This window comes from Kogia breviceps, chromosome 11 (genome assembly GCF_026419965.1).
Source record: "Kogia breviceps isolate mKogBre1 chromosome 11, mKogBre1 haplotype 1, whole genome shotgun sequence".
Classification (NCBI taxonomy): domain Eukaryota; kingdom Metazoa; phylum Chordata; class Mammalia; order Artiodactyla; family Physeteridae; genus Kogia; species Kogia breviceps.
This window is the reverse complement of record NC_081320.1, coordinates 42,994,188-43,019,483: the sequence shown is the minus strand read 5'-3', so window position 1 is coordinate 43,019,483 and position 25,296 is coordinate 42,994,188. Positions and strand designations below refer to the sequence as shown.

Genomic DNA, 25,296 nt, shown 5'->3' with positions numbered 1-25,296 from the left:
GTTATCAGAGTATGCCTACCCTTTTTGTTAGGGGTATTTGTGCCAAGAAGTAAAGCAGGCCTTCCCTCAGCAGAAGCCAGGGCTACCTTTTCTCTGTTTACCACCACTTCTCTTGTCCACCAGTTTTTGGTTTTCTGCTGGTAACTTTGAATTTCTATCGCTTTGTTTATCTGATGGGTATTCTTTTTTTAAAAAATTAATTAATTTATTTATTCTTGACTGCATTGGGTCTTCTTTGCTGCGTATGGGCTTTCTCTAGTTGCGGCGAGCGGGGGCTCCTCTTTGTTGCGGTGCACGGGCTTCTCATTGCTGTGGTTTCTCTTGTTGCAAAGCACGGGCTCTAGGTGCGCGGGTTTCTGCAGTTGGGGCACGCAGGCCCAGTAGTTGTGGGTCTCGGGCTCTAGAGCGCAGGCTCAGTGGCTGTGGCGCATGGACTTAGTTGCTCTGCTGCATGTGGGATCTTCCTGGATCAGGGCTCGAACCTGTGTCCCTTGCACTGGCAGGTGGATTCTTAACCGCTGCACCACCGGGGAAGTCCCTCTGATGGGTATTCTAATGAGGTGTCGAGAGAGTGCCCAGCACAGAGCAAGTCCTCAATAGACGTTTGTGGACTAAATGAGAGACTGCATGGAGGTTGCCTGTATGATCTGAAGGTGCCCTGCCTCTCTGACAGTGGGTCCTTTTACCTGACTGGTGGGCAGAAACAACCCGTCTCTCTCTCTTTGGGGGTCCCAGATGCCCCATCTCTTCTTCTCTCTGCTCCCTCTCTAGGTGAATGGCCCCACCAGCACTCAGGCATCCCTGTCAGAATCTGAGATGTGCTCTGCTCCCCCACCACTTCTGCGTTCCCCACTCAGATACCTGTCAGTAGACCCCAGGCCTGCTACCTGTGTCCTCACCGTCTTCCACCTGGACTTAAAAAAAGAATTGTGTTAAAATACACATAATATAAAATTTACCATCCTAACCATTTTTAAGTGTACAGTTCAGTGGTATGAATTACATTCATGTTGTTGTGCAGCCATCACCACCATCCATGTCCAGAGCCCTTTCATCTTCCCCAGCTAAAATCTATACCTGTTAAATAATAACTCCCCATTTCCCCCACCCCAAGTCCCTGGTAACTGGCTTATTTCATTTAGCATGACGTCTCCAAGGTTCATTCATGTGGTAGCATGTATCAGAAATTCCTTCCTTTTTAAGGCTGAACAATATTCCATTGCGTGTATATCCCACATTCTGTTTATCCGTTCATCTGTCAGTGGATATCTGGGCCTTGGTGCCTTTGAGATGCAATGGGAAATGGACCAGTATTTCTCAGCCTTTTTGTAAATCCTCTTTGGACAGGCATTAGAAACATGGGAGCAGGTTACAGACTGTGATGTGCACCCTCAGTGAAAGTCCCTACTTTGGCATTTGTCTTCTCTGTGATCCCACCAGCCCCAAAGAGTCCATTGAATCAGTGTTACAAAGAGAAGCATTTTGTCTGCTTCTGAAATATACCGGGACCTTATCATCGTGTTGGGGGAGGGAGTCTGCCTTATCTCTGCCATAGGGAGATCACCTGTTCGCTCTGTCAGAGATCGTGGTGCTCCCTTCTACGCTGTAACCCCTGTGCCTGTCCAGGCCTTGGTGACGAGGGCAGGGCAGGGCTCACAAGCATCCTAAGCCATTGAAAGGGGTCTGTCCCCACTGGATGGGCCTGAAGGTATGAGTGAGGCCTGAGGCCCAGACCGCAGGGGAGACAGCAACCTGGCTGACAGGTAGACCTCAGCAGGCGGGTAGCAGAGGGCAGTGATGTGGCTCCTCCAGTGAAGCCACAGTCACATCTGATGCTCAGGTGTCAGATTTGTGAAACTCCCACCGGTGAAGACTGCTCAGCCAGGTGGGTCCAGGCGCTGGCTGGGCAGGGTGGACTGTCCTGTTACCTTCACTTTGCTCCTATCTCTGAGGCTTCTTCTCACATCCCCTCCCACAGCCCATGGTCTTTATCAAAACTGGCTCCAGTGGGGGACCAGGACGGTGCGCTACATCATTTTCTGTCACACACCTGGGCTCGCGACATGCAAGGGCCAAGATTTCTTTGTTCACCAGTTCTCCTCTGACAATCTTCCTTTAAGCACTATTTTCAAACTTTTGGGACTGTTATCCACAACAAGAAATATATTTTACATCAAGACTTAGTACACACATACGTATGCATGTGAAAATATAACCAAAATTTTCGAGTAATAGTACTTTTACACCAAAGATGTACTCTGAAATTTTCTTCTCTAGTCTGTCATTAAAAAGACGTATTGGTCAACTCACTCAGTTGATGTCATGGCCTGCTAATGGGTCCCAATTTGAAGTTTGAAAAACACCACCCTAGGGACTTCCCTAGCGGTCCAGTGGTTAGGACTCTGCGCTTCCACTGCAGGGGGCACGGGATCGATCCCTGGTCAGGGAACTAAGATCCTGCATGCTGTGCAGTGCGGTCAAAAAACAAAAAAGAGAAAGAAAAAGAAAAACACTACCCTACAGCCATGGGTGACTCTGGTCTCAGAGTGTGGGTTGAGTTGGGGTGGGTAGGATGGGGAAACAAGTGAAGAATTTGCATGGGGCCCAGAAGAGTCCTCCCATGGCGGGTTCACTCCCCTTCACTGAGTCATTCAGTCTGGAGGCACACCCTAGGGCTTCAGCATGATTCTCACGGATGCCTGCTGGCCCCCAGTTCTGCAGAGTAATCTGGGAGAGGATGTAATCCCCTCCCCCAACCCCAGCATGAGCTGTGAGCTCTCCTGTGTCTTTAACTATTGAGTCTGTTTATTTACAGACATAACGCCACATATCTCAAGGCCAGAATTGATGATCAAGGACAGGACGGGTCTAAATCCATGATGAGGAAGGAACTGTTTCCTAATTAGCAGCCTGCCTTCCTCTTCCTTGGCATCTGTAACTCATGTGATTGTGCTGGGTTAATGTTTCATTTCTTTCTGGCTCTTCTTTGGGGCTGTAGAGCCTATCAGTGACCACTCGCTTCATGTCATCCAGAGGGTCCCAGAGTTGGCCCTTCTAAACCAGGACTTAGTGAAATCACATAGAGGGCGTTTGTTCTCCTCATCTTCAGGGAAGGCAGGAAGTAGAAAATGTTTAAAAGACACTTTGCACAGGGCTTGGCACACAGACACTGCTTAGTTGCTGCTAGCCAGGAGCACCTGGATATGTTTCTAAGTGGACAATTCGAGAGAGGCTGCAGATGGAATTTTCCATGTTACTCCTGTAGGTCATGAAAAGTTGATAGGGGAGGGGAAGTGAACACTTAGATAGCATCTCATATCCCCTCAAAACTGATAAAGTAGACACTCTTTATTATTGTCATTTTACTGCCAAGGGAGATAAGGCCTTAGAGAGTTGACAAGCCATACCTTAGAGAGGTGACAAGTTCACTTAGTAGTGCCTGCTGTTTGAATGACTCCAAAGCCATGTGTTTAACCGCTGCTGGAGCCACACCAACATGGTCCCCAAGGGGATTCATAATAATTCAGCCAAGGCAGGCCTGGGCCACCTTTAAGAAGATAACTGGGCCCCCCAAGGACACCTGCCCCCCATTGTACTTTCTTTCATCCCCTCTGTCTGTTGACATGTAGCCATTCTGTGAATGCAGTCTCTGGCGTTCCCTGAGAAGAGCCGTTCTGTCCTCTAGTGAGGAAGTGAACTTGCAGTCAACTTGGGAAAGAAAAGGACCCATTCATTTGGCACCCGATTACTGGGCACCTTGCTATATTCTGGGGTTCCTAATATGGAACGAAGGCATGGAGTCTGCTCTCTGAAGCTCACACTCTAGTTGGGGAGACAGACGTAGAAGCACACAGCTGTCCTGCTGTTCGATACATGTGGTCACAGCTTGCAACCATCTCTGTCTGGGAGAGTGGGGGGAGGCTTACCTGAGCAGAGACAACTGAGCTGCCCATTGAAGGGTCAGTAGGAGTTCACTAGATGCATCAGAGTGGGGCACAGAGGGGAGGGGAGGGGAAGTGAACTCACATTTAATGAGCGTGCTGTGTGCCAGGCAGCTCAGTCATCGTATCTTGTTTAATTTTCACTACAGTCCCGTAGGGAGGTATTATTATGACATTACAGATGAGGAAACTGAGATGTTCAACGAATTTCCTAAGAGGTTCTTCAAGTGTGGTACGTGGACCTCTGGGGGAATCCCCAGGACTTTGAGCAGGTCAGCAAGGTTAAAGTTATTTCCACAATAACACAGAGATGCTATTTGCCCTTTTCACTGAGTCCATATTTGTACAAGTGGTACAATAGCACTGGAAGGTAAAACTGTTGGTGCCTTAAGACTAATGAGGGCTTTGACACTAAATTGTACTAGTTGTTGTATTTTTCACCTTCATGGAATTTGAAAAAAAAAAAAAAAGCCAGTACTCACAGTTTGGGGGGGAAAAAACCCAGTTTTACTGAAGAATGACTTTGATAAAGCAGCGCAAATATTAATTTTATTAATCTTGATCCTGGAGTTACTCGTGTTTGTAATATTTTGTAATGCGTTGAGATGGGAAGTATAAACAGAGCATTCTGCTGTGCCCTGGAAAATGATGATTGTTGCAAGAAAAAGCACTATGTGACCGCTTGAGTGGCACGCTGAACTAGGCTTTTTTTTTTTTTTTTTTTTTTAATGGAATACTGTTTTTACTTGCAAGAATGACTGACAAACTATGATCGTTCAGACTTGGGCTTTTTTTTTTTTTTTTTTTGCGGTATGCGGGCCTCTCACTGCTGTGGCTTCTCTCGTTGCGGAGCGCAGGCTCCGGACGTGCAGGCTCAGCGGCCATGGCTCATGGGACCAGCCGCTCCGCGGCATGCGGGATCCTCCCGGACCGGGGCACGAACCCGTGTCCCCTGCATCGGCAGGCGGACTCTCAACCACTGTGCCACCAGGGAAGCCCCAGACTTGGGCATTTGATAGACATTTTCTTGAAAATGAGTGAGTGAGCCTACCACTTTAAAAGCTGATGTTTATCATTTGTTGCCCATCATAAAATTTGAGCTTTCAAACAAACATTGGAATTTTAGAAAGCTTCTGTCTTCCAGTTTCCCAGTATTTAATGACTTTTCTGATGAGACTGATGGTGATATTAATGAATGTGATTTTTCAGTATTATATAGTGAAATGTGTCAACATTTGGAAGGTCTGCATAACTCAGTGAGCAAAAACTTCCCAAATGAGGAATGCAGGATGTTACAGAATCATGTGTGGATAAAAGATTTATTCAAAACGCAAGATAGGACAATGGATTTTAATGTAACAGAATACAAAATGTTCATCACTCTGCTTTCAGATTTCACACTGCAGCTACCCTTTAGGTTTAAGAAATAGTACTTATTGAGGACTTCCCTAGTGGCACAGTGGTTAAGAATCCGCCTGCCAATGCAGGGGACACGGGTTCAAGCACTGGTTCAGGAAGCTCCCACATGCCATGGAGCAACTAAGCCCCTGCATCCCAACTACTGAGCCTGCGCTCTAGAGTCTGCGAGCCACAACTACTGAGCCTATGTGCTACAACTACTGAAGCCCACATGCCTAGAGCCTGTGCTCCACAACAAGAGAAGCCCCGGCAATGAGAAGACCGCGCACCGCAATGAAGAATAGCCCCAGCTCACCGCAACTTGAGAAAGCCCGCATGCAGCTACAAAGACCCAATGCAGCCAAAAATAAATTAAAAAAAAAAAAAGGAATACTACTTATTGAATTTTGGTGCAGTATCAAAGAAGGAGATCCACAATTATCTGAAAATTTATTAAAATGCATCTCCAAATATATGTCTGGTTGGGTTTTTTTCACAGATGTCAACTAAAACAAGACATCTCAATGGACTGAATGTAGACAGGATAATGAGAATCCAGTGAGGCATTAAAGAGATTTGCAAAATGTAAACAGTGTCACTTTTCTGTTTCCTTTGTTTTGGAAGTTAGTTATTTTTCATAAAAATATGTCACTTATGTTAACATGTACTGGGCTTATTATTGTTAATATAATATTAATTACTAAATAAATATTTTTAAATGCCTCAGTTTTAACCTTGAATATAGTAAAAGTTGACAGATACAAGTTACCTTAGTAAAAGCTCCTTAGGGTCCTCAATAATTTTTTTTCTATGGAAGTTTTTCTTTTTTTAAAGTAAATAAATAAATTTGTTTATTTATTTATTTATGGCTGTGTTGGGTCTTTGTGGTGAGCGGGGGCTACTCTTTGTTGCAGTGTGCGGGCTTCTCATTGTGGTGGCTTCTCTTGTTGTGGAGCACGGACTCTAGGCGCATGGGCTTCAGTAGTTGTGGCGCATGGGCTTAGTTGCTCTGTGGCATGTGGGATCTCCCCGGACCAGGGGTCGAACCCGTGTCCCCCGCATTGACAGGCAGATTCTTAAGCACTGTGCCACCAGGGAAGCCCTGGCTGAACACTTTCAATCGTCCATTGAACACAGAATCATTTCTGTTCTGATGCTTAATGGAAGAGCCAGACGTGTTTAGCCCTTTCTGTGCCCCTCATTCACCCCGTAGGCCCAAACTCCGGAGGGAGCGCTCAGCAGTCTGCCGCCTGGGGCACTGTGGCTCTTCTCAGCCATCACAGTGTTAGTTCTTGTTGTCTATCTCAAAGCCCTTCTGCATTCCCTCGGCCCAGCCCTCACTAGCAGGTAGAACAGCCTGCTTCAGATAGATACCATCAAGGTGAGAGGGAGGTGGATTTTTAAAAATTGAGGTAAAATTCACAGACCCTAAAAGTCACCATTTTAACCATTTAAAAGTGTACAGTATAAATGGTTTTTAGTATACTCACAATGTTGTACAACCATCATTGTTATCTAATTCCATAACAGTTCATCACCCCAAAAAGAAATCTCCATTAAGCATTCACTTGCCATTCCCATCTCCCTCTAGGTCCCTGGAAACTACTAATCTATTTTCTGTCTCTGTGGATTTGCCTATTCTGGACATTTCATATAAATGTATAATTTATATGTATAATTTATTAATTAAATGTATAATTTCATACAATATGTGGAGATAGATTTTTTTTTAATGGAATACTGTTTTTACTTGAAAGAATGACTGACAAACTATGATCGTTCAGACTTGGGCTTTTTTTTTTTTTTTTTTTTTTTTTTTTTTGCGGTACGCGGGCCTCTCACTATTGTGGCCTCTCCCGCTGCGGAGCACAGGCTCCGGACGCGCAGGCTCAGCGGCCATGGCTCATGGGACCAGCCGCTCCGCGGCATGTGGGATCTTCCTGGACCGGGGCACGAACCCGCGTCCCCTGCATCGGCAGGCGGACTCTCAACCACTGCGCCACCAGGGAAGCCTGGAGATAGATTTTTTTTTAAAGACAAATGGAATATTTTCTATGAAGATCATTCATTCTGAGAATCAGAAACTTTACAATTTAAAAACTTTATTTAGAAAGTCAGGAGTAACAATAACAAACTCATTAAGAAGAGTCAGGCTGGGTATTTTCCTTTAAACAGTCTTCTGATGGGGCTGCTGTTTGTCCACCCCAGAGCTGAGAGATGTGTGTGATTGGCATTGAGCTTTCATTGCAGACTGGTGGGATTCTCAGGGACTCGTGGGTTTTGTAAGGTTTCCTTTGGCGGGTGAGCTGCGGTGCAGGTCTTGGAACTGGCCCTCACTTGGGGAAGGCGCAGGTTGGGGAACGTCTCTTCATTCTCCCTCTGTGTCTCTCGTAGGGGTGAAGAAGAGAACCAAAGTCATCAAGAACAACGTGAACCCCGTGTGGAATGAGGTATGTGAGCTTCCCGCCTTCCCTCCTTTTTCTCCCTTTGCTGCCACTGTCTCGGCAGGGACGAGTCAGGGGGCTCAGGCAGAGGCGGCTTTCTCAGTGGTGTTGTCATGGAGAGGAGGGGCTCTGGTCTGGTGTGCCAGCGAAATACTCCTGGCACCTGGGAGGAGTGGTGGTGGCCTGGCCTGCGGTCTCCCCTGTGATGTGGGTATGGTGTGGAGAGGAGTGAGGGGTCCCTTGTCTCCGCTTCTTTCAGCTCTGGCCAGCCAGGAGGAGGGTGTTTAGGGCTCTCTTACCTGCTTTTTCTCCCTTACACAAGCCATTGTTCTTGCCCAGAACTACCTCCTCCTCACAGCCCTCCCTGATTCATCAGGTCCTCTTCTGGCTCCTGCTGGCCTCTGCCCTCTCAACCAGCTTTCTTTCTTTCTTTCTTTTTTCCTTTGGGTTAAATTTAATACACTGTTTTAGAAAAACTGACAATGTTTAGGTAATTTAAACTATAGGAAATAATTGCCTATTTGCAGTAAATCATCTGTGCAAATGATTTACTTAAGGCATGTTGCAATAGCCTTTAACAATTTTAATCACTAAATCAACGTTGGCAGATGCTCATTTATTTGCTTACCAACTCAAGCTCTTGCTGGTCAGGGTATTATCTTATCTGCGCAGAGATTTGTCATTCTCTAATTGCCAAAAGAATTGGCTCCCATCTGCTACATAACTTGCTCTTGTTCGAGACTTAGTCAACCAGCTTTCTTTATATGGCGCCCTGGTGGTCTTTGGAAGCCCTAACCTTGTGTGGATGGGGTTGGAGTGCATGGGGTGCCTTTGTTCTGAGGAGGGTCCTGGGGCCTCTGGAGACCAATGTGACACTAATGCATGCTGTCACCAGGTGCCTGGCTGCTCCATGAGCACACTGATCTTGGTTCCTGAGGGCCCTGCAGGGTCACCTGGAATTTTTCCAGCTGTGTTCCTGGTGACTGGTGGAATTGAGTTGGGGAGGGGGTCATGGGGGTCTGGTCTCCTATTATCTTCCGCTGCCTTCAGCTCTCGCTGTCCCTTCTGAAGCTCTGAGACCCTGCTACTCATGTATTCATTCCTTCACTCATGCATCCTTCCCTTCACCAGTAGTGGTCACAGATGCCTGCTCAGTGCCCGAGGGAGACCTGTGGGAACCAGACACAGTCTCTTCTAGGGGTCCATAGGTTAAGACATCTTTTCTCTTTTTCTTCCAGGGCTTTGAGTGGGACCTCAAAGGTGTCCCCCTGGACCAGGGCTCCGAGCTTCATGTGGTGGTCAAAGACCATGAGACGATGGGGAGGAACAGGTGAGGCGGTGAGGCGGACTCTGGCCTGTGCGTGTGTATGGGTAGCATCGTGGCGGATGTAGACTACAGAATGTGGGCTCTGGAGAGCTGGTGTTTAGTGAAGACCTGCCACTAGTGGGCCTGGCCTGGTGGTAGATCTGGGGGAGAGGGCTGGCTGCCGTCTCAGGAACTCAGCCATGGGTAAATCTGAGAGCTTCCCAACTGGCAGGGAAGGAAGATGGGCTAGAATCAGATGTGCATGTGTTTCCCCGGACAGCCTGTGCCCCAGGGAGCAGGGAAGAAAAGGCTCTCTGGGTTCTGCTGCAGCCCTGAGGTGCCTGGCACGGCCCTCTCTCCTTGCCCAGCACAGGCTAGGGAGGTCAGTGGCACAAGGCGCGAGGCGGGCCGAGCGATGGCTTCATGGAAGAGGTGGGACTCGAGGTGAGTGTTGTGGTTTAGAAGTCGGAACAGTAATAACGACCCAAGCTGACTGCCCACCGTCCTGTGGCAGTGTCTTCTGGTGATATTTCCTTTACGTAGTAGGGATGGTTTCCAGGCGGGGGGAATAGTAGGAGCAGAGTTCAAAGTTTTGTGGTGGCAAAAGTAGGCTCTCGAGGTGGGCGATGGGTCCTTCCTTGTGTATGGAGCTCCTGGGCCTTGTGTGTGCTGGTGGCGGGGTGGGCAGGGCCAGCCAGCTTGCAGACTGATGGCCCTGTTGACTGTGGGAAGGGTGACCCGGGAGACACAGCCTGAGAGCGCTCAGTGCCGAACCTTGAATGTCAGGGTGGGGCTTCAGCCGGTCCCTGCTAGGCCTGACGGGGTGCAGCTGTGTGAGGGGCCGGCAGGGGTGGGTTTATGCTCTTGGTGCCATTCGCTGAGGTCTGGACCCGAGGATCGGGCATGGGCTTGCTGTTCTGTGACCTGCTGACAGTAGAGCCTTTGTTTGGGAACTGGGTCAGCTGGTGTCTGGGGCCCGGCTGTGTTTCCCTGGCAGGGTGAGAGTGGGAGAGGGAAGGAGGGAGGAATCAGAGACCTGGGGAAGGCCAACAGGGGTCTCAGCCTCCCAGACATCTGGAAAGTTTGAAATCTTTAAAAGCTTGGAAGAAAAACGTAACCACCACTGTCTCTCTGTGTCTCTCTGGTGGCCGTGGGTGCAGTGCGTGATATATGTGGGGAGGATGGGGGCACTTCCACTGGGCCCTCCCAAGGTAGGGCTAAAAGGTGTGGGTCCAGGGCGTCTTGGGTCCATCTTGTCCAGCCTGGACCTCGGCAGCCCCCACCTGCACAGGGGCAGGGGCTGGAACTCGTTCACACTGTCACCCCAACATAGGTATTTCATGGAAAAAAAGCAGCTTCTGACAAGCATGAACAGTGGACCTACAGGTGAGGGAGGAGCAATGCTGGACTCTGGGTGGTCCTGGAAGGCTTCCTGGAGGAGGGCCACACAGACTGACTTGGAGGCCAGGGTTGGCTTTAGAGAGGAGAGTAAGGGAGGGCCTTCTGCTGTTCAGGCATGGAGGACAGCAGGCTAAGGCCTTACGTGTGGGATTCAGTCACATGACTTGTGCAGCCCAGTGAGAAGGGAGCAATGGGGCCAGGTTGGGAGGGGGCCTCTGACACTAGGCTGAGGATAATAATAGCAAACCCACAATAGCTTATGTTTACCAAGAGCTTAGCCAAGTGTCTGGCCCTGTGCTGAGTCTTTGTATAAATGATCTTTTTTAATCTTTAGGTGTTACTATTATACTTGTCATTATTACGGAGGGAAACTGAGGCTCCAGGAGATTAATTTCTTCGAAGGCTACTGATGGTAGAGCTGTTATTGAAAGGCAGGTCTGCAACATGGTCAGAATCACGGAGCCCCTGCGCCTCTCAGAGGCTCCCGGAAGCCCCAGGCAGGTGCTGGGCCCTTCTGGAGAGAGCATAGCAAGGCAAAGACATGCAGAGGAAACGCATGTTTCACTTTCATGATCACATTCAGTATTTTTCAGGCCCTGTGGGGAGATTTCTAAGACCATGAAGGCAGCAGGGGATGGGAACATATTTTTGATCAATTCAAGGGCCGGGCTAGCCCTCGGGGTGATAGCAGGCCAGAGCCACACATGGGCCGGCCTGGCTCCGTGGGTTGGAGATCACAGCAGGGACAGGCTGTCTCGCACATTGGAGCCCTATCGTTGGCCCCTGTGGGTGTCCTCTGGCTCCTGGGGGCAAGTCAGCTCCCTGAATACCAGTTTCCCACATGACCAGGTAGGTCACTGAGAGGCCAGTGTGCTGGAAATCAGTTCCTCAAACAGCAATTTGCAGAAGAACTAATTCACAAAGCTTCCTGATTCACCAGAAACTTCTTTCTGATAACTACTTGAATGTAATTTTTGAGTTTTTCAAACGTTTATCTCAATTTTGCATTTCTAGCAATTAAAAATTAAATTTTAATTCAACTAAGTTTAAACTTACATTCACAAACATCTGAAGAGTTTCAGAAATAATAGAAGTTTAGCTTTGTTCTCGGAGCCAGTGGGGTATGCAGGCTGGAGAGCAGTTTGCTTGGATGGAAGATGCATGAGGGTAAACCCAGTGGAGAAGCGGGAGGGAGGCAGGTACCCACAGGGTGCTTCTGTAAGGCCCTCACGGTCAGACCGCACAGTACATTCATGCGTCTCATGAAACGTGAGAAAAGAATCCCAGTTAATTAAAAGTATTAAAAAGTCCAATGCTGTAAAAGTAAGAAGCATTTCCAGGAAGTGGCAAGAGCAACCGTGTGACATTTTACATTCTAAAAGAGAAAAGGGGGCTTCCCTGGTGGCGCAGTGGTTGAGAGTCCGCCTGCCGATGCAGGGGACGCGGGTTCGTGCCCCGGTCTGGGAAGATCCCACATGCCGCGGAGCCCGTGAGCCATGGCCGCTGAGCCTGCGTGTCCCGAGCCTGTGCTCCGCAATGGGAGAGGCCACAACAGTGAGAGACCCGCGTACCACAAAAAAAAAAAAAAAAAAAATTTAAAAAAAAAAGAGAAAAGGGGGGAAAAAATCAGTGAATTCAATTTAATGAACATTTTACATGGAGCACCTACTCACTACCCTCAAGTCGGCAGTTTCTGGTCAGGAAGCAAAGAGGGAGATAACAGGTGTGACGGTGACCGCTGCCATCTGACGGCCCTCGGTTTCAGTGAGGTCCACAGTGTCATCATGCAGCAGTTCCTTCCTTCCTGGCAGTCCTGGGTGGGCTGTGAGCCCACCAAGGGTCCTCCTGGGTCTTCTTCCGAGCGAGGTGCAGCACAGCCCTCCACAGTCTCCCTCTGTCTCCTCCTCTCCTTCTTCTGAACCTCCATCCTCTGCCTCCACCTGTTTCTAGAGTCCCCTCAATGCCTCACTCATTCTTTACAGCCCCTCACTGGCACCTCTGTCTCCACAGGTCTGTGGTTTTGCTCCTTTTCCTTCCTGGCCCCTCTCCTTTTATTCTTTCTGTCCTCTGACTCTCCCGCACTTCCACTCTCTTCTCTTTCCCCAGGGCTTCTGGGATTTCTGATGTTTCTGTGTTTCCCCGACGACTGGTGGTAGTTTGGGGTGACCTCATTATGCCAGCCTGGTCTGCTGGCCTGCAGTGGGGTCTCGGAATCTCTCAGGAGGGGAAACTCAGGCTGGATACTGTCTCTGGGCCATTCTGCACCCCACCCATCCTGAAGCAACTGCAGGGGTGGATCAACTCCGTGTCGATAAAATCAGGTTTCAAATGCACATAAAAGGAAACTTCACTCTTCTGGATGGGAGACACTTGTGCAAACCCAGCTAGGCTGGGTCCTGGACTCAGTTGAGTGTCCCAGGCTGCACTCAACAACTTCCTGTTTATTCTGGGCTTCTCAGAAGGACGCTGGAGGGGAAGCTGACCCTGATCCCTGACCAGCTGTTTGACCCCTGGGATGTTCAGCTGAGAAGTTCCCAATCCAGGCTATGAGACGCAAGAGCATCATCGGCAGCTTTGACATAACATGTCAGTGCCTGGCCCCGCCTGCAAGTTCTCACTTAATTGATTGGGAGCGGGGCCTGTGCATCATTACGAACTCCCAGGTGTTAGGGAATGAGAACCTGTCGTCTGCACTCCAGACCAGTGCCGCCCAGTAGAACTTTCTGAGATGATGGAACCATTCCGTGTTGGCTAGTGTAACTGAGGAACTGAATCTTAAATTTTATTTAATTTTAACTAATTTAAATTTGAATAGCTCACGTGCGTGCGTAGTGGAGGCTTACTGTGTCGGACAGCACAGCTCTAGATTTTTAGAACAGTGCTCCAACCCTGGGTGCATCTTAGAATGGCCTGTGAGCTTTACAGTAGATCAGTGTCTAGGCACAAACTTACAAAAGAAGAAGCTGGAGTTGGGTGCAGGCAGCAGCACTTCCTGAAACTGCCCAGGGGAGACCAGTGTGCACCAGGGCATGAGAGCAGTGCTGGCACTTCTGCAAGGAATGGCTCTCAATTTTTTTCATGGATTAACTAAGAAATAAATATAATTCTTGCCATAGTTTCTGGATGTGGTTATTGGTAGAAATGATTACCATGCAGTAATTATGGGCACATGGTAAAATTGTTAAGGAAATGAAAAACTGACTGAAGAATCCTGTTGGTAACTGTAAACATTGACCTGAGAGAATGAGACTTAATAGAACTAATTCCACAAAAGAAAACTCAAGAATGGAAGAGAGCTATATTTGATAAAGCTTGATACGAACCGAAAAATGAAAAAACAAACAAACAAAAAACCCCCCAAGAAAACTTTGCACCAAACCTGTGTTGGGAAATATAAACAGAAAATAATTGTTACCGATGACAATAATTTCGGTAAAATAAAAATGAAGATTAGGGCTTCCCCAGTGGCGCAGTGGTTAGGAGTCCACCTGCCTATGCAGGGGACATGGGTTCGTGCCCCGGTCCAGGAGGATCCCACTGCACGTCCGAAAAAAAAAAAAAAAAAAAAAAAAAAGAAGATTAAAAAAAGAAAGGAGTTTAATTACACTGTATAGAAAATATCTCAACAAATTAAATGGGCTTAATTTAATTTGTTCTGAAAAATGCCTTTCCAGTAGAAATTAATTAATGTAGGTATATATATATTTTTATTTAAATGTTTGGTAAATGTAAATATGGGAGCAAAAGTCTCCATGGGGTCAAAATGTCCATCTGTCAAAACACCAGGGTTACAGAATTCCCTGGCCATCCAGTGGTTAGGACTCTGTGCTTTCACTGCCGAGGGCCTGGTTTGACCCTAGGTCGGGGAACTAAGATCCTACAAGCCTAACGGCCCAGCCAAAAAAACTCCCCCAAAACGAAGCAAAGAAACCACCAGGGGGGCTTCTCTGGTGGCACAGTGGTTGAGAGTCCGCCTGCCGATGCAGGGGACGCGGGTTCGTGCCCCGGTCCAGGAAGATCCCACGTGCCACGGAGCGGCTGTGCCCATGAGCCATGGCCGCTGAGCCTGCGCGTCCGGAGCCTGTGCTCCGCGACGGGAGAGGCCACAACAGTGAGAGGCCCGCGTACCGTAAAAAAAAAAAACAGAAAAAACAAAACCCCAAACCACCAGGGTTAAAATGATACTCACCTTAACCACCATAATTCACTGGCCCCAGGCCTAGCCAGGCCCAGGGTAGGGTGGCCAGAGTCAATAGAGAAACATACAGGACACTCAATTTAAGTTTGAATGTCCCAAATGTTGCATGAGACATATTAAGAGATTACCCATTGTTTATCTGAAAGGTAAACTTAACAGGGAATCCTGTACTTGATCTGGCAAATCTATTCCAGGGTGGCTGTCCCCCCGCCGCTCCCCCCCATTCAATCAAGCAGTACAGAAGGACACCCAGATTTACACCAAGAATCAGCTAGAAGGCACATTACTGCCTTTAAAGAAGCGTTCCCTTAGGCTCTCACAATAGCATTTTCTTTAGAAGAGTGTGATTCACTCCCAACCTTTCAGCTACCTGGTGACTCTACAAAGTGGGGCCTTGAGGGCTCTCTCAGCCACACACAGAGCCTTGCCTGCCTTCACCTGCCCTGCGATCTGGGTTGTCAGTATGGTGTCTGCCACTGACGGGGGCCCGGGAGGCAGCTCGGGTACCTCCCTGGGCACCGCTGCTCCCTGTCCTTCCTCCTCAGCTGCTCTTCCTCCCACCTCGACGTCGGCCCTGTGAGCTGGTCATGGAATGAGCTGGAATGAATATGGACTTTGGGAAGAGCTAGGGTCCAGACTCAACAGCCCTGTGGCCTTGGGCAGGTCCTCAGCTCAGCTCCCAGAGCCTGTTTCCTCCTCCTCAGGGAGTATTATATCAAGTGCAAAAGCACATCTCAGGGACCTGCCACAGAGGGCTGCTCCCTAAATGGCAGTTCCTTTCCGCACATCCCCTTTTCCGTAGCACCCCTGTGCTGCCCTCCAGCTGCCCCAGTTGCTTGAGTCCTACTGACCCCAGCCCTTTCCCATCAAAGGCTGCTGTCAGCCAGCTATGGTTTGAAAACGGACTCACTCATTCATACTGAAGTGTTGGTGGCAGCCTGTGACTTAACGTTTTGCTCCTTCATAGGAATGTAGGCGATGGTGCTTTATTTCCCAGACTCTGCTTAGACCAAAAATGAAAGCGCTAACGGTGAGCCTTTCGGCACCACGATAGGCTGTGAGGAGATGTTTTGGGAACGGTGGCTCTTCCTGACGTAGGTGGCCATCTCCTGTAGGGCTGTTGCTGACCCTGGAGTAGGTCTTGGTGCCCCCTGGGTGGAGGTAGGGGTTGTCCTGGTGTCTCTGGGGACAACCGGCTTAATCTAGTGTGGCAAAGCGGGGGTTGCTAGGAAGGAGCTGAACGTGAGTCTGTCACGTGCACAAATGTAAGGAAGGTCAGGGAGCAGATCTGGCCCGTGGGTGCCTTTGACTCACACCTGGGATGAGTTGATGTGGTCGAGGGGTTCCATCCTGGCAGGGGCAGGTGGTCTTGGTCCCCCAGGTTGTCTACATAGCTGAGCAGGGCAGTGGTGGTGGCTGGCATGAGATTGAGGGTCAAAGGCTACTCTCGGGAGCCCCACTTTCAGCAGTGGGTCTCATCCTGGCACTGCCTTGACCTGGACCTTTCTGAACCTCTGTTTCCTCATCAAGACAAAGGCAATCACAGTACCTACAATGCAGAGTTGTTGTATAATGCGTACGTGTCAAATGCCTGCCCTGTGCTTTGCACATTGAAGGTGTCCAGTACATGGGGACTGTTGGTTGTAGCAGGATCCATATAGATGCACATACAGAAACCACACCAGTATGTGAACATTACAGCAAGCGCATGCCCCGTCTGGACACATGCTGTACCTGAATATGAACACATTCTTTTTTATTTGAAAAAAAACCCCACAAGAGTATAAAAATTATAAATATTTTTATAAGCATAAGTAAGCTCCAGGATTTCCCTGGTGGTCCATTAGTTAAGACTCTGTGCTTCCACTGCAGGGGCCACGAGTTCGATCCCTGGTTGGGGAACTAAGCTCCCGCATGCCACGTGGCACAGCCAAATAAAATAAAATAAAATAATAAGCATAAGTAAGCTCTATTTTTAAAAGTTTATAAAGGAAAAAAATGCATGTTCCCCCATCCGCTCCTTCCCTTCCCTCTAGTGGTGTCCACTGTTGACCGTATATAGCTTCTTCAACTTTCCCTAAGTACCTGCAAGCATCTGTTTATATACAAGTGTATTCATTTACTTACAAAAATGAGTCACGCCATGTATATGGGTCCCCATCTGGCTTTTCGTCATTTTATCATGAACCGTTTTCCCAGGTCAGTGGATATTGATCAACCCTATCTTCAGTAGTTGTGTTGTATTCCACGGTGTGAGTGCACCATAATTTATCCCACTGTAACCTTATTGACTTGTATTTAGTTTCTTTCCAGTTTCTTTCCTGGCCTTCCACTGAACATCTTTATCCAAACGTTTTTACGTTCTTATACTATTTTTCCTTTAGGATAGGTCCTTAGAAATGGGATAACATTTTCATCGATTCTGCCAAATTACTTTTCAGAAAAGGTGTCCTGATTTACGTCTACCGATGGTGTAAAAAAGTGCCCGTCAATGTTTTATTTTTGCTAGTGCCATGGGGGAAAAGAGGTATCTTATAATTTGTGTTTCCTTAACTGCTTGTAAAGTTGAGCATCTTTCCATGTGTTTATTGCCCATTTGTATTTCTTCTTCTGTCAGCTGCCTATCTTAATACTTTGAGGTGCTTGTTTTATTCTAACTAATTCATGGTAGTTTGTACGTTTGGGATCTTGTTAGGAATATTGACCCTCGGTCTGTTTTAAGTGTGGATGGTATTTTCTCTCTGCTTGTCGTCTATTCTTTTGCTTTGTCCTGGTGTCATTCTTACACAGGGATGGATGTTCACCCAAATATGCCTGTGCACACAGACATTTAAAAAGGCAGAGAGGTAGTTTGCTGTTGTTAGAAGTTGGGGAAAATAGGCCTATGTTCAGCCTCCAGGTTTCAGCAAGCCAGTTGGCAGGCCTCTGGAATCCCTGGGAGGTAGTTTTGAGGCAGGAATACTTATAGTTCACCATCCTATTGTTCTCAGTATCCTCGGAAGCATTGACCATATCCTTATTTTCCAAGGATTTTTATAACTATATTTTGTCCTGGATTCTATCCAGGACATCCCTGGGTTTCAGAATAGTTTTTCTTTTGTCTTTCTCTGGATTGAAGTGGAAAACTATTTAGAGTTACCCTTGGACAGCCCCTGGAGGATCAGATACTGGCAGGAAGTCTGCCAGAGGCCAGGCAGGCTGGGGTTTGTGTGTGTGTTATGTCCGGCTGTTCTCATTTCCTGATCCTCATGGCCAGGGACGCATGGCTGAAGGGGCCGCAGCTCATGGTGTCTCCTCACCGGTGTCCTTAAACTTCCCCTGAGTGTGTGTGCCTCTGTGTGTGTGTGTGTGTGTGTGTGTGTGTGTGTGTGTGTGTGTGTGTGTGTCCTGCCAGGTCAGGGGCTATCTGATTTTCCTGTTGTGCTGACTCACTGAATCTAATGAGGAAGGTGCGGCTGAGTCAGTGATGAATGGGTTTGAGTTGTAATACATATATTTTTAGTTGACATGCCTTTTTCTTAGTTTAAAAGATAAAGAATGAGAAACTGACACATGGAGACCTTTCTAGAGCCTTTTTTGGGAAATAATTTCAAACTCATAGAAAAGTTTCAAAAAAGAAGAACATCCACACACTTTACTTAGATTCATTTATTGGTAATGTTCTATTCCATTTGGTTTATAATATTCTCTGTCTCTTTCACTCTCTCCTCTCCCTTCGTCCTCCCTTTTTCTCTCTCTCCCATTTGAGGGTAAGTTATACACATCATGGCCCTTTATCCTTAAATACTTCTGTGTATATTTCCAAAGAGCAGGGATATTTTTTTACATAATCACAGTAAGTTACTAACTTCAGTAAATTTAACATGGTTGCCTACTTTAATCTACTGTTTGTATTTTGATCCTATCAATTGACCAAATTATGTCTCTTATAGCATTTCCCCCTCCCTTTCCCCCAGTACAGGATCCCCAGTATAGATACCCATATTGAATTTTGTCATATTTCCATAGCCTCCTTTACTTTGGGACATTTCCACAGTTATGACAATTTACAATTTTTTTTTTTTTTTTTTTTTTTTGCGGTATGCGGGCCTCTCACCGTTGTGGCCTCTCCCGCTGCAGAGCACAGGCTCCGGACGCGCAGGCTCAGCGGCCATGGCTCACGGGCCCAGCCGCTCTGCGGCATGTGGGATCTTCCCGGACCGGGGCACGAACCCGTGTCCCCTGCATCGGCAGACGGACTCTCAGCCACTGCGCCACCAGGGAAGCCCAATTTACATTTTTGAATAATACAATACCCCAATTAAAAAAATAGAATATTCCTCATTTTGGGTTTGTCTGATGTCTTTCTCATGATTATATTCATGATCAGATTCGGTTACTGAATCCTGGCTGGAATCCATCATAGGTGTGTTGTGTTTATCTCAGGATCTGGAGGTGCATGGTGTCCCTCGTTGGTGACATTCATTTCAGTCACCTGTCAAGGTGTTGTCTGATTTTTCCATTGTGTCTTTATTGTTCTTTTTTTTCCTCCTTGAAGTGTGTTAAGAGACACTTTAAGACCCTGCAAGGGCTTCCCTGGTGGCGCAGTGGTTGAGAGTCTGCCTGCCGATGCAGGGGACGCGGGTTCGTGCCCCGGTCCGGGAGGATCCCACGTGCCGCGGAGCGGCTGGGCCCGTGAGTCGTGGCCGCTGAGCCTGCGCGTCCGGAGCCTGTGCTCCGCAACGGGAGGGGCCACAACAGTGAGAGGCCCGCGTACCGCAAAAAAAAAAAAAAAAAAAAAAAAAGACCCTGCAAATATCCTGCTCCTCATCAAAATGTCCCCCTAGATTTAGCATCCACAGGTGACTCTTGCTTGACTGATTCAGTCTTTACTATGAAGGTTGTGAACTGGTTTTCCATTGCCAGCACTCCCTTCACATTTACCAATCTGGGCTGTGTAAGCCTTTCCTGCAGGAGGCCCTAGTGATGGTGCTTGTCTAACCCCACTGCTGTCATGCCTGGACCCTACCCTGTGCCTGCACTGGTCATCGGCCACCGACACTCTCACTGGAGCCTCCCCCCCCTTGGCAGGTATGTCATCCAGAGTTGAAAGACCTGTGCGAGTCTCCTCCATCCTTCGAGGACAGAGCTAGAGTCAGGAAGAGGCCTATTCAGGGCCTGGATTATAATGTTAGAAAGTCCTTCCTTCTGTTGAGCCACAGTCTCTCTCCCTGAGATTTTGAGGGTCTCATTTCTATTCTACCATCAGGAGTGACCAAAAATAAATCTTACCTCTTACATATATTATGACAGTCATGATCTAATGTGTCCCTCACTTCAATCTGGTGGGGTAGTATGTGCAGAGGACGGGAAGGTGGTGAGTGGGGTGACATTTACCAAGCACTGTCTGTGTCCCAGACACAGTTGGGGGTGTTAGGTATGTGAACTTGGATTTTACAAGAACCCTCTGAAGTGTGCACTATTCCTGTGAAGCTCCAACAGTGCAGGGGTGGTTGTCCATTTTGTGTAACCAGTATCCCCAATACCTACAATAATTAGGTGCTCACTACATATTTGTCAAATGAATAAATGACCTTTACAGATGAGAAAACAGGCCTCAGAAAGGTTATATAACTTGTGCTCAGCCACAGAGCTGTCGCACGGCAGAGCTGAGGTTCCAGCCCAGGTAGGATGACTCGAGAGCTCTTATTCTTCATCATTCTATGATAAAATTTATTTTTGGAAGATAGTTGAGAGGAAGAATGTTTTCAAAGTGTTGCTAGAGGTTGAAAGGTATGGTTTAAAAATGTTGGCAGTGACTCAACATGTGAAGACCATGGTTGGTGTGTGTGACACCCAGAGTCTGCCACCTGGGGTGTCCCATGAACCAAACAGAGCAAGAACTGTGTTCTGCCAGCCTTCCTGGGCCACCTTCCTTCCGGGTGTTTGGGGAGAGGGCTTGTCTTACATTCACTTATTGGTCAATGTCAGTGTGAGCTGCACCCACTTCTCCCATCTAACTGCTCCCTAACACAGCTCCTAGCACCTGGGGATGTTGTCTTCTCTGGGCTGCTGTACCTTGGCTGCCTCACCCGTTCATTCTTCAGCTCATGGCACCATGGCCTATGGGAAGGCCTGGGGTAACTGATGGAGGGTCTGCCACCCCTTGCAGGTGTGGAGGCCACTTTCAATGGAAGAGCGTCTCTCTTAGGTCCTTCAGCTATCCCTGCCACAGGCATGGCTGCCTCTCTCTGACTAGCTGGTTTCTCCTGGGGTCTCAGCCAGCTGCCCTGTTGCCAGACCTGTTCCGCACACTCGACCCTTCCCTTCCTTCTTCTCCTCAGAGCCCAGACTTCAAGGCCACCCTCTGAAAGCTGCAAATGCATAGTGTAGACTACTAGACCTCCCAACCTCCTCTTCATAGAAGAGTGTAGCCTATCTACAGAGTACAATTACTGAGCTCTTTAAAATGACCACTCACCCCTGATCTCCCCAACAAAGAACTAGCAGGCTTGTGTTTTAAAATGTAGGTTTTATTATTCAGGTATGGTAAGCCAGCAAATCAGGAGATGGTTGCCATTGAAAGGATAGTTTGTTACAGTTCCTCAGAGGAGGGGGCATGCTGCACCATGGGGGCCACATGGGGAAGCACCAGGGTCAGTGAGGAGGCAGGGGGAGGGATGGGAAAGCATGGGCAAGAACCTTTCCTGTGGTTTCCTCAGTAAAGAACAGGCAAGGCAGGGTAAGCGGGTTTAGGATTGGCTAGTTTGAATAATTTCAGCAGGCTCTGGAGGGCAGGGGCTATGTGAAGTCATGTGGTACCTGGCCCTGGGGTTTTCAGTGCAGGGGAATGTTGGCTGAGTGTGAGTGCTCAATAGAGAAGGTGGTGAGGGTGTGGCCTCTGGATTGGTTGGTTTGCATATGAAAGGTGCAGTTGCAGGTGAGTCCTTTATATCTCTAGGAATTGGCTAGCCCTGGGAGGGGCAGCCCCTCCAAAGTGAGCAAAGCCCCAGATATCAAAACATCAAAATATTGAAAATAAAAAGGCATGATTAATACAGCTTGGAATTCGATTTTTTTAAAAAGGTTGAACCAGATCAGATTTATAGCCTCGGCTCTCTTTTCCATGGACGAAGCAAACCAAGGGTCTTTTTGTGTCTTTCATGATGTGCTAATGGGGCTCTGAGGTGTGCCACTGGTCCAGTGTAGGGTCTAAGGCAAGGCTCTTGGAGTCTGGCTCTGTCTGTTATTTGTGTGAAATCAGACAAGTCAAATGCCTTTCCGAGTCCCAATCTCCTCATCTGTAAGGTGGATTGAACTAATACCAGTACCTACCCCACAGGGCTGGTGTCAGTTTAACCACTGTGGCAGTTTAACCGCTGAGTGTATATTAGACACTCTATACCTGTAGAGTGTCTAATATACACTCAGTCAGGAGGCAGGTAGCTCTTAAGTAGAATGTAAGTTCCATGAGGGCAGGCTCGGTGTTTTGTCTGATATGCAAAATAAGTATTTGTTGAATGAATAAATTATAAAATTTAAAGAGTTTTTATGCTTTGTTTTTACATTTAATTTTTGAGTTAGTAAAAAAATTTAAGGAGTTATGAAAGCAGACTCTTTTAAAAAATGCAGCAAAAGTTCTCCCTTTGTTCCCCCATCTGCGCAATTCTCATCTTTCTCCCATAGGTAACCATTGTTCTTTGTTTCTTCTGTATCACTCATATTATTGGTTAATCACCAGTATAAATTCTGACTGTCCTCTTTTTTACATAATAGGTAGTATATTTATTTATTAAAATAGATATTTTTGTATTGTGGTAAAATACACATAACAATTACCGTCTTAACCATTTTTTTTTTTTTTTTTTTTTTTTGCGGTATGCGGGCCTCTCACTGTTGTGGCCTCTCCCGTTGTGGAGCACAGGCTCCGGACGCGCAGGCCCAGCAGCCATGGCTCACAGGCTTAGTTGCTCCGCGGCATGTGGGATCTTCCCGGACCAGGGCACGAACCCGTGTCTCCTGCATCGGCAGGCGGATTCTCAACCACTGCGCCACCAGGGAAGCCCCATCTTAACCATTTTTAAGTGTATATAGTTTAGTGGCATTAAATACATTCGCATTGTTTTATAACCATCACTACCATCCATCCCTGTAACTCTTTCCGTCTGTAAAACTGAAGCTCTATACCTATTAAACAATAACTCCCCATTGTCTCCTCCCTCCAGCCTCTGACAAACACCATTACACTTTCTATCTATCTGACCACTCTAAGTAATAGGTAGCATATTATACACACTTTTTTGAACTTTGTTTTTTTTACTTAACAATGCATCTTTTAAAAAAATCAATCAGTATTTTAAAAATTGAAGTATAGTTGATTTACAATGTTGTGTTAATTTCTGCTGTACAGCAAAGTGATTCAGTTATACATATATACATTCTCTTTTTTTAATATTCTTTTCCATTATGGTTTATCACAGGATATTGAATATAGTTCTCTGTGCTATACAGTAGGACCTTGTTGTTTATCCATTCTCCCTATAAAAGCTTACATCTGCTAACCCCAACCTCCCACTCTACCCATCCCCCAACCCCCTCTGCCTTGGCAACCACCAGTCTATTCTCTATGTTCCTGATTCTGTTTCTGTTTCATAGATAGATTCACTTGTATCATAGTTTAGATTCCACAGTAAGTGATATCATATGGTATTTGTCTTTCTCTTTCCGACTTACTTCACTTAGTATGATAATCTCTAGTTTCATCCATGTTGCTGCAGATGGCATTATGCCATTCTTTTTTATGACTGAGTAGTATTCCATTGTATACATGTACCAAATCTTCTTTATCCATTCATCTGTTGATGGACATTTAGGTTGTTTCCATGTCTTGGTTATTGTGAATAGTGCTGCTATGAACATAGGGATGCATGTATCTTTTTGAATTATAGTTTTGTCTGGATATATGCCCAGGAGTGGGATTGCTGGATCATATGGTAATTCTATTTTTAGTTTTCTGAGGAACCTCCATACTGTTTTCCACAGTGACTATACCAAATTACATTTCCACCAACAGTATAGGAGGGGTCCCTTTTCTGTGTACCCTCTCCAGAATTTGTTACTTGTAGACTTTTTATTTTTTATTTATTTATTTATTTATTTTGTGGTACGCGGGCCTCTCACTGTTGTGGCCTCTCCTGCTGCGGAGCACGGGTTCCGGATGCGCAGGCTCAGCGGCCATGGCCCACGGGCCCAGCCGCTCCGCGGCATGTGGGATCCTCCCAAACAGGGACATGAACCTGTGTCCCCTGCATCGGCAGGCGGACTCTCAACCACTGCGCCACCGGGGAAGCCCCTAGACTTTTTAATGATGGCCTTTCTGACCAGTGTGAGGTGGTACCTCATTGTAGTTTTGATTTGCATTTCTCTAATAACTAGCAATGTTGAGCATCTTTTCATGTGCCCATTGGCCATTTATATGTCTTCTTTGGAGAAATGTCTATTTAGGTCTTCTGCCCATTTTTCAATTAGTTTTTTTGTTGTTGAGATGTATGAGCTGTTTGTGTATTTTGGAAATGACCTTGTCAGTCACATCGTTTGCAAATATTTTCTCCTATTCTGTAGGTTGTCTTTTCATTTTGTGGTTTTCTTTGCTGTGGAAAAGCTTGTCAGTTTGATTAGGTCCATTTGTTTATTTTTGTTTTTATTTCTATTGCCTTGGGAGACTGACCTAAGAAAACATTGGTATGGTTTATGTCAGAGAAAATTTTGCATATGATCTCTTGTAGTAGTTTTAATGGTGTCATGTCTTATGTTTAAGTCTTTAAGCCATTTCGAGTTTATTTTTGTGTAAGGTGAGAGGGTGTGTTCTAACTTCATTGATTTAGATGTGGCTGTCCAACTTACCCTGCACCACTTGCTGAAGAGACTGTCGTTTTCCCATTGTATAGTCTCGCCTCCTTTGTTGAGGATTAATTGACCATAGGTATGTGGGTTTATTTCTGGGCTCACTATTCTGTTCCATTGATCCATATGCCTAACAATGTATGTTGAAGATTTTCCATACATTATAAATCTACAGTGTAACATTTCCATTATTTTTATAGCTGTATAGTATTCTGTTGTATGTCTATACTTACCTGTTTTCTCTGATGGACATTTGGGTTGCCTCTTGTGTTTTGATCTTACAGTGATGTAAAATGTCCAGATGTTTCCTTTTTCAATATTAATTAATTATTAAAATTTTTATTGGAGTATAGTTAATTTACAATATTGTGTTAGTTTCAGGTGTACAGTAAAGTAAATCAGTTATACATATATCCACTCTTTTTTAGATTCTTTTCCCATGTATGGCCTGATGTTTTAAAATAAAATTGTTTAGATTTCTTTGTGCTTTGTTAAAATCAACTTACTTGGCCACCTTAATTCGTACCCTCCCACGTAAGGCTTAGACTTGGAGGTCACCACCTCGCATTTCTGATAGGACAGCGACCTACTGGACGATGAATTTGGGAACCAGCTCTTTTTCCATGAGGAAGAATGTGTGCCTTGTCAACATGGAAGCAGCTTTGACCTTGCACTCCCTCCCTCATGCTAATTCCTGACCTGGCTTTCTGTCTTTGGGATGGCAGC

The 25,296-nt window shown here is 46.7% G+C and overlaps 1 protein-coding gene across 37 annotated transcripts in view; it reads left to right on the top strand.

Moving 5' to 3' along the window:
- DYSF (dysferlin) overlaps positions 1–25,296 on the top strand; it is a 227,321-nt gene that overhangs the window by 16,534 nt on the left and 185,491 nt on the right. For all 37 annotated transcript variants that reach the window (XM_067007423.1, XM_059079730.2, XM_059079726.2 and 34 more), the window contains exons 2-3: positions 7,734–7,789; positions 9,022–9,113. In XM_067007423.1, coding sequence (XP_066863524.1) covers positions 7,734–7,789; positions 9,022–9,113 — 148 coding nt within the window. The remainder of the gene's footprint in view (positions 1–7,733; positions 7,790–9,021; positions 9,114–25,296) is intronic.